The sequence below is a fragment of the Coenobita brevimanus genome, chromosome 28 (assembly GCF_032717465.1).
Source record: "Coenobita brevimanus isolate Jiangsu-jjx chromosome 28, ASM3271746v2, whole genome shotgun sequence".
NCBI classification, from domain to species: domain Eukaryota; kingdom Metazoa; phylum Arthropoda; class Malacostraca; order Decapoda; family Coenobitidae; genus Coenobita; species Coenobita brevimanus.
In genome coordinates, this window is record NC_136981.1 from 37,922,547 (window position 1) to 37,935,061 (window position 12,515).

The following is a 12,515-nucleotide window of genomic DNA, read 5'->3' on the forward strand; positions in this document are numbered from 1 at the left end:
ATTCTTCTTTTCCTGCCGAGGAGTAACTGGAAGAAGAAGGGACCCAAACAGCACATCTGTGGGCATCACACCTTTGTTGCCAGGCATGTGGCCAGGTCAGTTCCAAGCTTGTTTTATCAAAAGCTTACGGTAGCAGGCTGCCTACCACTCCTTCCATAATTGCTTCATAGTAGCTTAATATCCTACTGCCAGTTACTTGGGAAACAATGACAACAATGATGGTGATGATAGTAATAATGATGATGTTGGTAATGGTGATGATTTATCTTACTGTCTTTATCCGTGACGGGTGTAGTTCAAGCCAGTGGTGGGATGCACAGGCAATGGAGAGTCTCCCCATACCTCTGGGCCCATGTCACCCACAGAACCCGGTACAGTATTGTTTTACAAGTGGACACTATGCAGTTTTGGAATTTTAGCACCATTATCGTATAGTATAGTCCCTAAGGATCACAAATAACCCTCATTACCCCATTCGGAAATTGATAATTACTCCCCTAAGATAGGTTAGGTATGTTGGGTTTGGTTTGGTTAGTTTTATTGTGTTCGGTGAGGGGCATTTCTGACAAAAATGAAGGTCAGAAACATTCGAATCGCATCAGAAACTGCCAGAAAAATATATGGCACTACCTGGGGGGTGTATTGTCCACTTGTAATAATTTATCCAGAACCCAAGGTCACACACTGTATGGTTTTCAACTCCCTCAGTGTGATGAGCTGTTCTTGTATTTTTTCTTGCCATCCCCAGATGATCTTGTTTGGCATAGGAGAGACTTATTACAGGGGTTATTTATAGCCTTCATTAATCACTTCACTGTTGCATCATCATCATCCGGACCTCCTTTCCCATCCTAGGGCAGGGTGAGGAGTAGCAACATTCAGACAGCCCAAGTTTACCCAGTCCAATGGGCCATGCTTCCATTCACTCCTCATTCAAGCCCCTGGAATCCTGGCTCTATCTGATACACCAAAAACATTCACCATATTCTGTAGCTTCACATAAACATATCCGATAGAGTTAATACGGATACTGTCACATTAAAAGGGGTGTCAAATCCTTGATCATGCTCTTCTCACAACATTCATCCAGCCAGCTTGGATCTCATGTCAGTTCGCTAGCCTCATAAACCACAGACCTTACTATACTCCTTCTGCCTTAACTTGGCCCAGAGTTTCATACTTTTGTAGCTCAGTGGCAGAAATAGTCAGTATGGTTTCTTGACAAGCACTTCTTCGTGACTAGTGCCATATTTGTATTGTTTAGGAAGACTCCAACTATCTGTCTATCTGTCTGTCTGTGGAAGGGAGAGGAGAGAGAGAGCCCAAGGATGAGATGAGGGCTGGAGTGGGTTTATATGAGAGATGAGGATGTCAGTTGGCGGGATAAGGTGACGTGGAGTCGATTTATTTGTGGCCACCCCTTACAGTATTAAGGTGTCTGGCAATAGATAGATAGATAGATAGTGGAATGTGTGGTATTTGCATTGGTCATCAGTGTATTGTGAAGAAATAATGATGAGATGATGATGATGAAGATAATGATGACGAAGATAACGATGACGAAGATGATAATGATGATGACAAAGACGATGATAATGATGAAGATAACAATGATGATGATGACGATGACAATGAAGATAATGATGATGAGATGAAGAAGATAATGGTGATGATGATGATGATGATGATGATGATTTACTTTATTATTTTTCTTGCTGTCTCTAATTTTCTCTCTCTCTCGGCAGTGATGGTGTGGTGGACACGGAAACACAAGAGCTACTACGACCACCTTCTTTCAACAGTTGGGTGTGGGAAGAGTCGGAAATATTACTGCTGCTGCAACACATGTGAGAGAGAGAGGTGGGAAGGAGAGAGGAATTAAGAGGATGGGAAGGGAAGAGAGAAAATGAATTGGCAGGAATGAGAGAGACAGAGAGGATGGGAAGAGAGAAAATGTGAATTTATGAGACCAAAGTTGAATTGGAAGGAACAAGAGAGAGAGAGAGTATACATGCATTCTACTGTGTAAAAATATATACTGTATATAAGGTCCTCTTAAATGCTGTTGATCCTTATTAAACCGAACTTAGTGAGTGACAGACTAACTAGGAGAGTATGTGAATGAGGTTGAGGGGGGAGGAGAGAGGGAGGGGAAGATTGTGGGTGCAATGAAGGGATGAAGTAGAGAGGTATATGAGAGAGGGGGGTGTAAGTTGGGGGGATGGAGAGTGAGAGACTAACTAGAAAGAGTGTGTGAGAGAGAGTTGGAGGGGGGGAAGAGGGAGGGGGGGACTGGGGATGAGATGAGGGATGGAGTAGAGGGGTATATGAGAGAGAGGGATGTAAGTTGGGGGGAGGGCAGGGAAATGGGACAGGGTGACATGGAGGCATTTTGTTTGTGGCCACCCCTTACGGAATTAAGACGTCTGGCTATAGTTAGGTGATAGACAGACAAAGATAGATAGATAGATAAGTACTCTACCAATTTCTCCCCTCCACAGGTATACAGATCTAGGCCTGCTATCCAAGTTCGGCACAGAGATTGAGATGCTGCGTTATTTTCTGTGCCGCGTCAACCACTGTTACAACCAAGTCCCCTTTCACAACTTCGAACATGCCTTCTGTGTCACTCAGATGGTAAGTGGGTCCTATCTTTGTCGTAGATTTTCATTATTGTTATTATTATTATATAGTGGTAGGTGGGGTCACTCATCATCCACTTACTCGATGCAGTGCTGCTCTCAGGTGACTTCCCTTTCCTCTCTTCCTTCTTTCCTCCCATCCTCTTCTTTCTTTTTTCCTTCGTTCTTTCCTCTTCCTTCTGCCTACGTTTGATTCTGCACTCCCTCTTCTGTCTTTCTTTCCTTCATTCTTTCCTCTTCCTTCTGCCTGTGGGTGACTCTACACTGAGTGACAAACCAAATAGTTTGGTGTACACCAGGAAACCATTTACCATGCTGGGTGGTAACCATATGACCAAATTATGGTGCCTGGTGGTTTAGTGGGTAATTAAGGCTCCCCAGTCGGATTGAGCCTTCGCAGGTTTATATCCAAGGGGTGGTTGGGGGTTTGTTGCTCACGTAATGCCACTCAGGGATGAGCGAGGCTTTTCACTCTCATCTTAAATGTCAGGACCAACTTGCCTAGCCCTGGGCTCCTACACTCCTTGTGGGGCAACACAATATTAGATGATGATGATGATGATGATTCTTATTATTGTTGTTTTTTCTCTTTGTCATACCTCATCCTGTCCTAAGATGATGATGATGATGATGATGATAGTGGTGATGAAAATGATGATGATAGTGATAGTGATGGTGATGACAATGATGTTGATGATGATGATTTCTTGACAGATGTATGGTATGGTGTGGGATTGTGGATTGCAGGAAAGACTAGGTGATTTAGATGTGTTAATTCTCCTTACATCCTGCATATGCCACGACCTTGACCATCCTGGATTTAACAACATCTACCAGTTAAGGGAAGCATTGTATTGTTTATTTATATTTGGCCTGAGTTTTAAATTACAGTATAGACAATGCACCTTAAGGGATATATAAAAAGAGGTGTGTAGTAGATAGATTGATATATTGTAGTGTTAAATATAGATAGATAGATATACTGTACTGTTAGAAAAATAGATAGATAGATAGACAGTCAGATAGATAGATGGACAGATAGATAGATAGATACACAGATAGATTCACAGCACCACTTAATAGATTCATTTTGCCCACAGATCAACGCGAAAACAGAATTTGCCTTGCGATACAATGACATATCACCGCTTCAAAACCATCAGTGCTCCGTTGCATTCACTGTTTTGGAGCAACACGAATGCAACATATTCAGGTGGGTGTATTGAGAGGACGGAGAATGAGAGACTGACTAGGAGAGTGAGTGAGATGGAGAGGAGGGAGGGAGATGGGGAGGGGGAGACCGAAGATGAGATGGAGGAATGACGTGGGGAAGTATGTGTTTGAAAGGGAGAAATATTTTGAGTTGGTCTGGCCATGTAGACAGGATGGAGAATGAGAGACTGACTAGGAGAGTGTCTGAGTGAGGTGGAGGGGGAGGGGAGGGAAGGTGAGACCACGGATGAGTATTCTAGTCCAAGTTTTTAGTAATTACAGATACTACAAACCCTCTTATGGTAAGGACAACTCCCTTACCCCATTCCAGCTCACACAAAACCATTTTAATCCACAGAAATGTGTCGGCCGAGGACTACAGGAAAATTCGTGAAGGGATGATCCGCTGCATCCTGGCGACGGACATGGCGCGGCAGAATGAGATTCTGTCCGACTTTAAAGAGATCATTGAGGAGTTTGATTTCAAGAACCGGGCCCATGTTAACCTTGTACGTATAGACTGTAGTTGATTCTGACTTTTTTTGCCCCCTCATGGTAGGTATAACTTGTTGTATCATTTGTCATATCATTTATGAAGCCAACAATGTACTTGTGTGTGTGTGTGGCCATTCGCCTTGGACGCTGCAACTGTGAGCAGGGCAATAGGCAGGATGCTGGTGGGGAAGGCAGCAGGAGTGGCTGGGTTAACTGCTAAAATGTTGAAAGCCTCAGGAGATATAGGAGTGGGGTTAATTGCTTTCTTGATAAATACGATTATGTGTGAGTATGTTGTCCTCAGAGTGTAATTGTAAATGTGTACAAGGGGAAGGGTAATGCCCTGGAAGGAGGAAATTATAGAGGCACGAAGCTTTTAGAGCAGATAATGAAGGTAATGGAGAAAGAGTGAATATTGATGAGATGCAGTTTGTGTTTATGCCAGGCAGGGGGACCACAGATGCCATATTCATTGTTTGACAGCTTCAGGAAAAACGTTTAGGAAAGAAAAGGGATCTGTACTTTGTTTTTGTTGATATGGAGAAGGCCTTTGACAGAGTCCCTTGACAGGTGGTGAAGTGGACAGTGAGAAAGCTTGGGATCAAGGAGTGGCTGGTTAGGGTGGTTATGGCTGAGTATGTGGGTTCTCGCACCCAGGTAAGGGTGAATAGAGATTTGAGTAATGAGTTTTCCGTGAATATTAGTGTGCATCAGGGGTCAGTTTTGATCCCCTTGTTTATTATGGTACTTGAAGCCCTCTCTCGTTACTTCTGAAAGGGACTCCTGTAGATGTGTGCTAATGATTTTATTTGGTGTTGACTGCAGAAAATGAAAGGGAGACAGAGGAAAGATTTAGGAAGTGGAGAGATGGTATGGAGCACAAGGGATTAAGAGTAAATGCAGATAAAACAAAGGTAATGGTATCTAGGGTTGGTGGCAGTACTGTCAAAGTAGAGGGAGGGTGGCCATGTGCAATTTACCACAAGGGCGTGGGAAGTACTTCCATCTTGTGCAGTGTTTGTGATAAGTGGGTGCATAAGAGATGTAGTGGTATTAGAGGTAGACTGCGAGATAATGCTGATTTCATGTGTACAGTGTGTTGCAGAGAGCAGGTGGAGATTGTCAGGCATGAAAGGATTGAGCTTGCTGGTGAGTCTCTTGAGTGTGTGGAAGAAGTTTTTATTCAGGAGACATATTATATACTGGAGGTGGGGCTGGAGCTAGCTCTGTGGCTAGAGTGAGAAGTGGTTGGAAGTTCAGAGAGCTGTTGCCTCTCCTGACATTGAAAGGGCTCTCTCTGTGTGCTAAGGGATCTTTGTATGCGGCATGTGTTCATCCATCCATCCATCATCCAATCCTACGTTGCCCTGTGATGGGCATGTGTTAGGAGTGTAATTCTGTACGGCAGTGAGACTTGGGCAGTAAAGGAAGAGGATATTTGCAGGCTCAGACGTACAGAAATGACAATGATTAGGTGGATGTGCAATGTGTCCTTTAGTGCGAGGCTTGGGGGGCCTAGGTTTACGATGGAAGAGTTGAGAGGTAGGATGAGACTGGAGTGTATTGGTGTTGTGATAAGGAGAGGTAGATTGAGATGGTTTGGGCATGTGGAGAGGATGGGGGATGATAACTGGGTGCAGAAAGTGAGAAGTGTTAATGTTAGGGGTAGGGTTGCGAGAGGTATACTGAAAAAGACCTTGGATGAGGTCATTGAGTGTGACCTCAGGGATAAGGGACTGAATAGGAAAGATGCCAGAGATCCAGCAGTGTGGAGAGCTGCCATCGGGTGACCGAGGCTGATGCATGCAAGCATGTTGGATCCTTCAAGAACGAAAAGAAAAACGAAACGACCTTGGTCACCTAATGGCAGCAGCTCTCCATGCTGCCTGATCTCTTGCAGCCTCATGTATTTAATTCCAGCTAGTGCAAAATGGTCTGAGAGTTAGTCATAGGAATAGTGGTAGGTAGGGGCAACTACTATCCACTCACCCAATGTAGTGCTGCCTTCAGGTGACACAGCACTATGTGAAAAGAAAAATGCTTGACTGTAAAGGGGTGATTATCAGATGTCATACAACCAGATGAATCCCTGGTGGTTTAGTGGATTACTGTTCCCCATCCAGATGTGGCCCAATAGGGTTTACGTGCCAGAGGTGAGTCTTCAGAGGCTAAGTAGGTGAATACTGGTACCACAGAGGCTCTTATGGTGAGGTGGTAGATGGATGGCAGTGAGAGAGGGGGATGTAAGTTGGGGGGAGGGCAGTGAAATGGCAAGGGACAGGGCAACATGGAGGTGATTTATTTGTGGCCACCCCTTACTGGATTATGGCATCAGGGTATAGATAGATAGATAGATGGATTGACTGATTGATTATGAATGCTCAGGACAACTCTAGCATTTTATTTTAGCTAATCCCAGATATTTTATTACTCTAAGAGGGATTATAGAAGCCTGAGAGTGTTAATACTGGTTTTAATATCCTGCCCAGCTGTCCATGGTGCTGATCAAGGTAGCAGACGTCAGCAGTGAAGCGCGGCCGCTGGACATTGCCGAGCCCTGGCTGGAGTGTCTCATGCAGGTAATGGTTTTTAAGTTACTTCTTTCTCTTTGTAGGTGGTGGCTTATGGAGGTAGTGTTCTGTTTATTCCTTTTTTTTTTATTTTTTAATTTCCCTCCGAGGTGGAAGTGCCTATCATCCATTCACTCAGTGTAATGCAGCCCTCAGGTGACTCTGCACTGAGTGACAAGCCAAATTATTTCCTGTTGTCCAAGGAACCTACTGTATCATATCATTTATAAAGGCTCCAACATGCATTCGTCAGCCTTGGTCACCTAATGGCAGCTCTCCATGCTGCTTGATCTCTGGCAGCCTGCCTCAGCGTGCTTACATGCATCGGCCTTGGTCACCTCTTAGTGGCTATCCATGCTGCTCAGTCTCTGGCAGCCTTCCTATTCAGTCTATTATCCCCGAGGTAACACTCTGTGACCTCATTCCATGTACTCGTACTAGATACTCTGTACTGTACTATGTTGTGTTGGTAATGACTATATCAAACCCTCCATCTCATCCTTGGTCTCCCTCTCTCCCCTGCACCACTCTCACATACACTTTCTTTGTCATTCATTCCCCATTCACACCTCTTGGCCAGACCATCTCAAGATCCTTTTACTAAATAAGAGACTAACTAGGAGAGTATGTGAGTGAGGATGAGGGGGGGAAAGGAAGGGGAGACTGAGGATGAGATGGAGGGATGGAGTAGAGGGGTATATGAGAGGGGGGAGTGTAAGTTGGGGGATGGAGACTAAGAGACTAACAAGGAGAGTGTATGTGAGTGAAGTGGAGGGGGGAAGAGGAAGGGGGAGACTGAGGATGAGATGGTGGGATGGAGTAGAGGGGTATATGAGACGGGGGAGTGTAAGTTTGGGGAAGGGCAATAAAATGGAAGAGGACAGGGCAACATGGAAGCAATTTTTTGTGGCGACCCCTTACAGGATTAAGGCGTCTGGCTATAGATAGATAGATAAACAGAAACTTGTAATAGCGTCTAAAAACACTGGTACTTATATTGCCATTCTTTCAACAGGAATTCTTCAACCAAAGTGACCTCGAGAAGGTGGAAGGGCTGCCTGTCTCTCCGTTTATGGATAGGGACAAAGTAACAAAACCATCATCTCAGTGCTCCTTCATTGGTTTTGTGCTCCTGCCTCTCTTTGAAGCACTAGGGAAGGTTCTGCCGGAGCTTGAGGTGAGGTAAATAGATTGATAGATAGATAGAGTGAGAGAGAGAGAGATAGACAGAGAGAGACCTAAGAGAGAGAGAGAGAGAGAATATACAGACATTCATTTCAGTGCTCCTTCATTGGTTTTGTGCTCCTGCCTCTCTTTGAAGCACTAGGGAAGGTTCTGCCGGAGCTTGAGGTGAGGTAAATAGATTGGTAGATAGATAGAGAGAGAGAGGGATAGATAGAAAGACAGAGAGAGATGTAAGAGGGAGTTAAATATGCAAACCTTCATTTCAGTGTGTCTTCTTTGGTGTTGTGCTTCTACCACTCTTTGAAGCATTTTAGCAAGGCTAGTGAGAGAGAGAGAGAGAGAGATTTACTTTCTGTTGTTCTTATGATGTTGATGATGATGATGGTTCTATTCCAGTCTTTTCTGTTTGAATCTATTGTCTCTTATTATTATTATTATTATTATTATTATTATTGTAAGGGGTTGGCAATAGCCAACACCTACTTTCGTCATAAGATGATCCACCGGTATACATGGAGAGTAATGAGGAGGATGGATGGTGAACTTGTTGAACGAAAGGCAATGATAGACTACGTGTGTGTGGATGAGCGAATGAGAAGACAAGTGTTGGATGCAAGAGTGTGGAGAGGGTGGGGGAATGGAGTCTCGGACCATCACTTAGTGATGGCCAAGGTAAAGATGCAAAGAAAATGGTTAAGGAGATGAAGGGGAAGACAGGAGGAAGCAGCTCCTGTGAGAAGAGTGGAGAATTTGCAAGATAGTGAGAAAATGGCAGAGTATAAGAGCATAGTGGAAGAAAGATTGGGAAGGTATGAGCTAGAGCAGATGGAAGGGGTGGAAGACGTATGTAAGATATTCACGGAAGAGATAAGCGCAGCGTGTGAGGCAGTTTGTGGAGTGAGGAGGAGGTGCAAGGGTGTGCAAGGGACAGCATGGTGGAATGATGAGGTGAAACGAGCTGTGGAGCAAAAGAAGAAGGCATATGGTGAATGGTTGGCGAGGAGAGGTAGGGAAGAAGATGAGAGAGAGAAGAGAGAGGTATATGTGAGCAGGAGAAGGGAGGTTAAGAGACTGGTGAAGGAGAGTAAGAAGAAAGTGGATGAAGAGTTTGGAAGGAATCTGAGTGTGAAATGGAGGGAGAGTAAGAAATTGTTTTGGAAGGAGGTAAAGAAAGTAAGGCAGTGTGAAAGGAGATATAGTAGGGGAGTGAAAGATAGGAATAATAGATTGTTGGTGGAGAAAAGAGAGAAATTGAGGAGATGGAAGGAGCACTTTGAGGATTTGTTGAATGTAGAGAATGAGAGCAGTGTGAGTATAAGTGGTTGGGGAATGGCTGGGAGAAGGAGAGATGAGAGGAGGGAGGAAGAGATCAGTAGGGCGGAAATAGTGGAAGCGATGAAGAAGATCAAGATGGGAAAGGCCCCAGGGATTGATGAAGTGTGTGGTGAAATGCTGAGGTATGGGGGTGAGATTGTTGTGGAATGGATATGCAAGTTGTGTAGATTGGCTTGGGAAGAGGGAAGGGTTCCAGAGGACTGGAAATCAGGTATAATTGTTCCTTTATACAAAGGAAATGGGAGAGAGAAGTATGTGGTAACCATAGGGGTATTTGCCTACTTAGTGTGACTGGTAAAATATATGGTAGAATACTCATTGATAGGGTTAGGCATATGACAGAGGAGCTAATTGGAGAAGAACAAGGGGGATTTAGGAAGGGAAAAGGGTGTGTAGATCAGATATTTGTTCTAAGATGTTTAGTGGAGAAGTATCTAGAGAAGGGAAGGAAAGTGTATGCTGCCTTCATGGACTTGGAGATAGCTTATGACAGAATAGATAGGCAAGGTATGTGGAAGGTATTAAGAATATATGGGGTGGAGAGGAAATTGTTGAATGCTGTAAAGAGTATGTACGAAGGATGGTGAGCTGAGTGAGTTCTTTGATCTCAATGTGGGACTGAAACAGGGTTGTGTGATGTCTCCATGGCTGTTTAATATATACATGGATGGCATTGTGAAGGAGGTGCAAGGTAGGGCAGTGGATGTGGGGGTGGCTCTAATGAATGAGGGTGAGATTTGGAAGATTCCGGTGTTGGTGTTTGCTGATGATACAGTATTGCTGAGTGAAGATGAATGGGAGTTGCAAGGTTTGGTGAATGAATTTGGGACAGTGTGTAGGAGGAGGACGCTGAAAGTTAATGTAAACAAAAGTAAAGTTATGGTGTTTGAGAGGAATGAAGTCACAGAATGTACAGTGAGGTTGGATGGTGAAGATATGGAGAATGTGAGTGCATTCAAGTACTTGGGTAGTGTGATGAGTAAGGATGGAACTTTGGGGGATGAAGTGCGTGAAAGGGTACAGCAGGGAAGGAAGGTTGTTGGTTCACTGAAAGCAGTGATGAGAAATATGGAGGTGAGTATGGAAGTTAAGAAGTCCCTGCATGTTAGTATTGTGATCCCTACCGTGACGTATGGAAGCGAGGCATGGACCTTGCAAGAGGGGAACAAGTCAGGAGTGAGAGCAGTGGAAATGAGTTATTTGAGAGGAGCATGTGGAGTGACATGGAGGGACAGGTTGACGAATGAAGAAGTGAAGGAACGTTGTGGGGTGGATGTGGATGTGGTTGAGAAGATTAGGAGAAATACACTGAGGTGGTTTGGACATGTGGAGAGAATGGAGAATGAAAGACTGACTAAGAGGGTGTATTTTTAGAATTTAGACAGTTTATTGAGACAAACAGTTATACATACATATACGTATACAGGTATATCTATATATTACATTATCACCTCAAAAGGATGAGGACGCTGAGCTACTCTTCACCCTACTCCGAGATATTACATACTAACATAAGAACATAATGTACTTTTCACCCTGCTCTGAGATATTACATAAGAGCATAATGTACTCTTCACCCTACTCAGATATTTTGTTCAGTTACTCTTACATCACAATATAGCAATGTCTACTTAAGTATGTGCATGCAAAATGCTGGTTCCTCAATGTAGGGCCGTAAGCTTCTGTATCCAGCATCCGGAATAAAAACTTGCCTTGGGATGTCCCCTTTCATTAGGGCAATCACTTGGTTCTTCTCCTGTCCCTTGTTCATGTGTCGCTTGGCCCAGATAAACCTAGGGTCGTTCAGGAGGAATTCTGGGTCTAGAACATAAGAACATAAGCAGAGAGGATAACTGCAGTAGGCCGGTTAGCCCATGCTAGGCAGCTCCTAGAAGAGTAACTGAACTACTAGAATGAGATAAGGATAGCAAAGAAGAAGGCTCTCCCCCGCCCTCCAAACCCTCCAGCCGAAGCCGGCAGGAAAAAGTCAGAAAGAACACCACGCCGTATAGAAAAACTGGCGTGGACATTTTACAGGAAAGTGTGAAAGGAGAATAGAGACTATCATAGTGTAACCTGAAAAGGAAAAATTATGAATTAGTATTGGTTATAAGATTTTCTTTTTTCTATATCCACCCCTTATTAGTCATATGCTTATCTAGCCTATGCTTGAAACTCTCAATGGAAGAGGCAGCAACTACTTTACTAGGTAGCTTATTCCATTCATCTACTACTCTATTACCAAACCAATTTCTACCTATTTCCTTACTGAAACGGAATTTTTCTAGTTTGAAACCATTATTTCTAGTTCTATCCTGTATGCTCACTTTAAGTACCTTGCTGATATCTCCCTTATTTATACCCTTCATCCACTTAAACACCTTAATTAAGTCTCCCCTTACTCTACGCCTCTCTAGCGAATGCAGACTTAGTCTTTTCAGTCTGTCTTCATATGACAGGTTCCGGACGTCATGTATCATTTTTGTCATTCTTCTCTGTACATTTTCTAACGAATTAATATCCATTCTATAGTAAGGACACCAAAATTGTACTGCGTAGTCTAAATGTGGCCTTACTAATGCTAGATAAAGTTTCATTATTACTTTAGGTGATCTATTGCTCACGTAATAGTATTATGGGATATATAAACACGATAACCTTGGTGCATCTCTCCCTCTCCTCCGGAACCTGCAGTGTCACACCCTCAAAACCAGTCGTGGTCAGCATCTCCACTGTCTCCTGACTTCCTACTGTGACGTAAGGTCTCTGCCTACCTTCCTTAAACAGGACCTCGAACCGTCGATATGCAAGTCCAAGCTTCACCGTCCAGAGTAGTTTTTGGTGATAATTTAGGTCAGTGTTGGTGGGGAAGAGAAGCCTCACTCTATTCCTTGGGGTGGCCTCGTCACGGTCCTGGCTAGGCATTGCTCCTGACCCACGTGGTGTAGTCGGCTGCACTCCAGCTGCCTTCCCCGTATCACATGGTATAGTAACACCTCCATCTACCCCACACGACTTATTCTTTACCTTTTTGTTGTCTCTGTCCTCTTCTTCATCACTCGCTTCCCTCTCACTG

At 43.9% G+C, this 12,515-nt stretch overlaps 1 protein-coding gene across 1 annotated transcript in view; it reads left to right on the forward strand.

Annotated features, from left to right (window-relative positions):
- Window positions 1–1,362: 1,362 nt before the first annotated feature.
- LOC145394784 (high affinity cGMP-specific 3',5'-cyclic phosphodiesterase 9A-like) overlaps window positions 1,363–12,515 on the forward strand; it is a 15,315-nt gene continuing 4,162 nt past the window's right edge. The window contains exons 1-8 of the mRNA XM_080268564.1: window positions 1,363–1,370; window positions 1,746–1,847; window positions 2,502–2,637; window positions 3,357–3,488; window positions 3,743–3,855; window positions 4,213–4,363; window positions 6,839–6,928; window positions 7,935–8,096. Of these exons, the coding sequence (XP_080124690.1) occupies window positions 1,363–1,370; window positions 1,746–1,847; window positions 2,502–2,637; window positions 3,357–3,488; window positions 3,743–3,855; window positions 4,213–4,363; window positions 6,839–6,928; window positions 7,935–8,096 (894 nt within the window). The remainder of the gene's footprint in view (window positions 1,371–1,745; window positions 1,848–2,501; window positions 2,638–3,356; window positions 3,489–3,742; window positions 3,856–4,212; window positions 4,364–6,838; window positions 6,929–7,934; window positions 8,097–12,515) is intronic.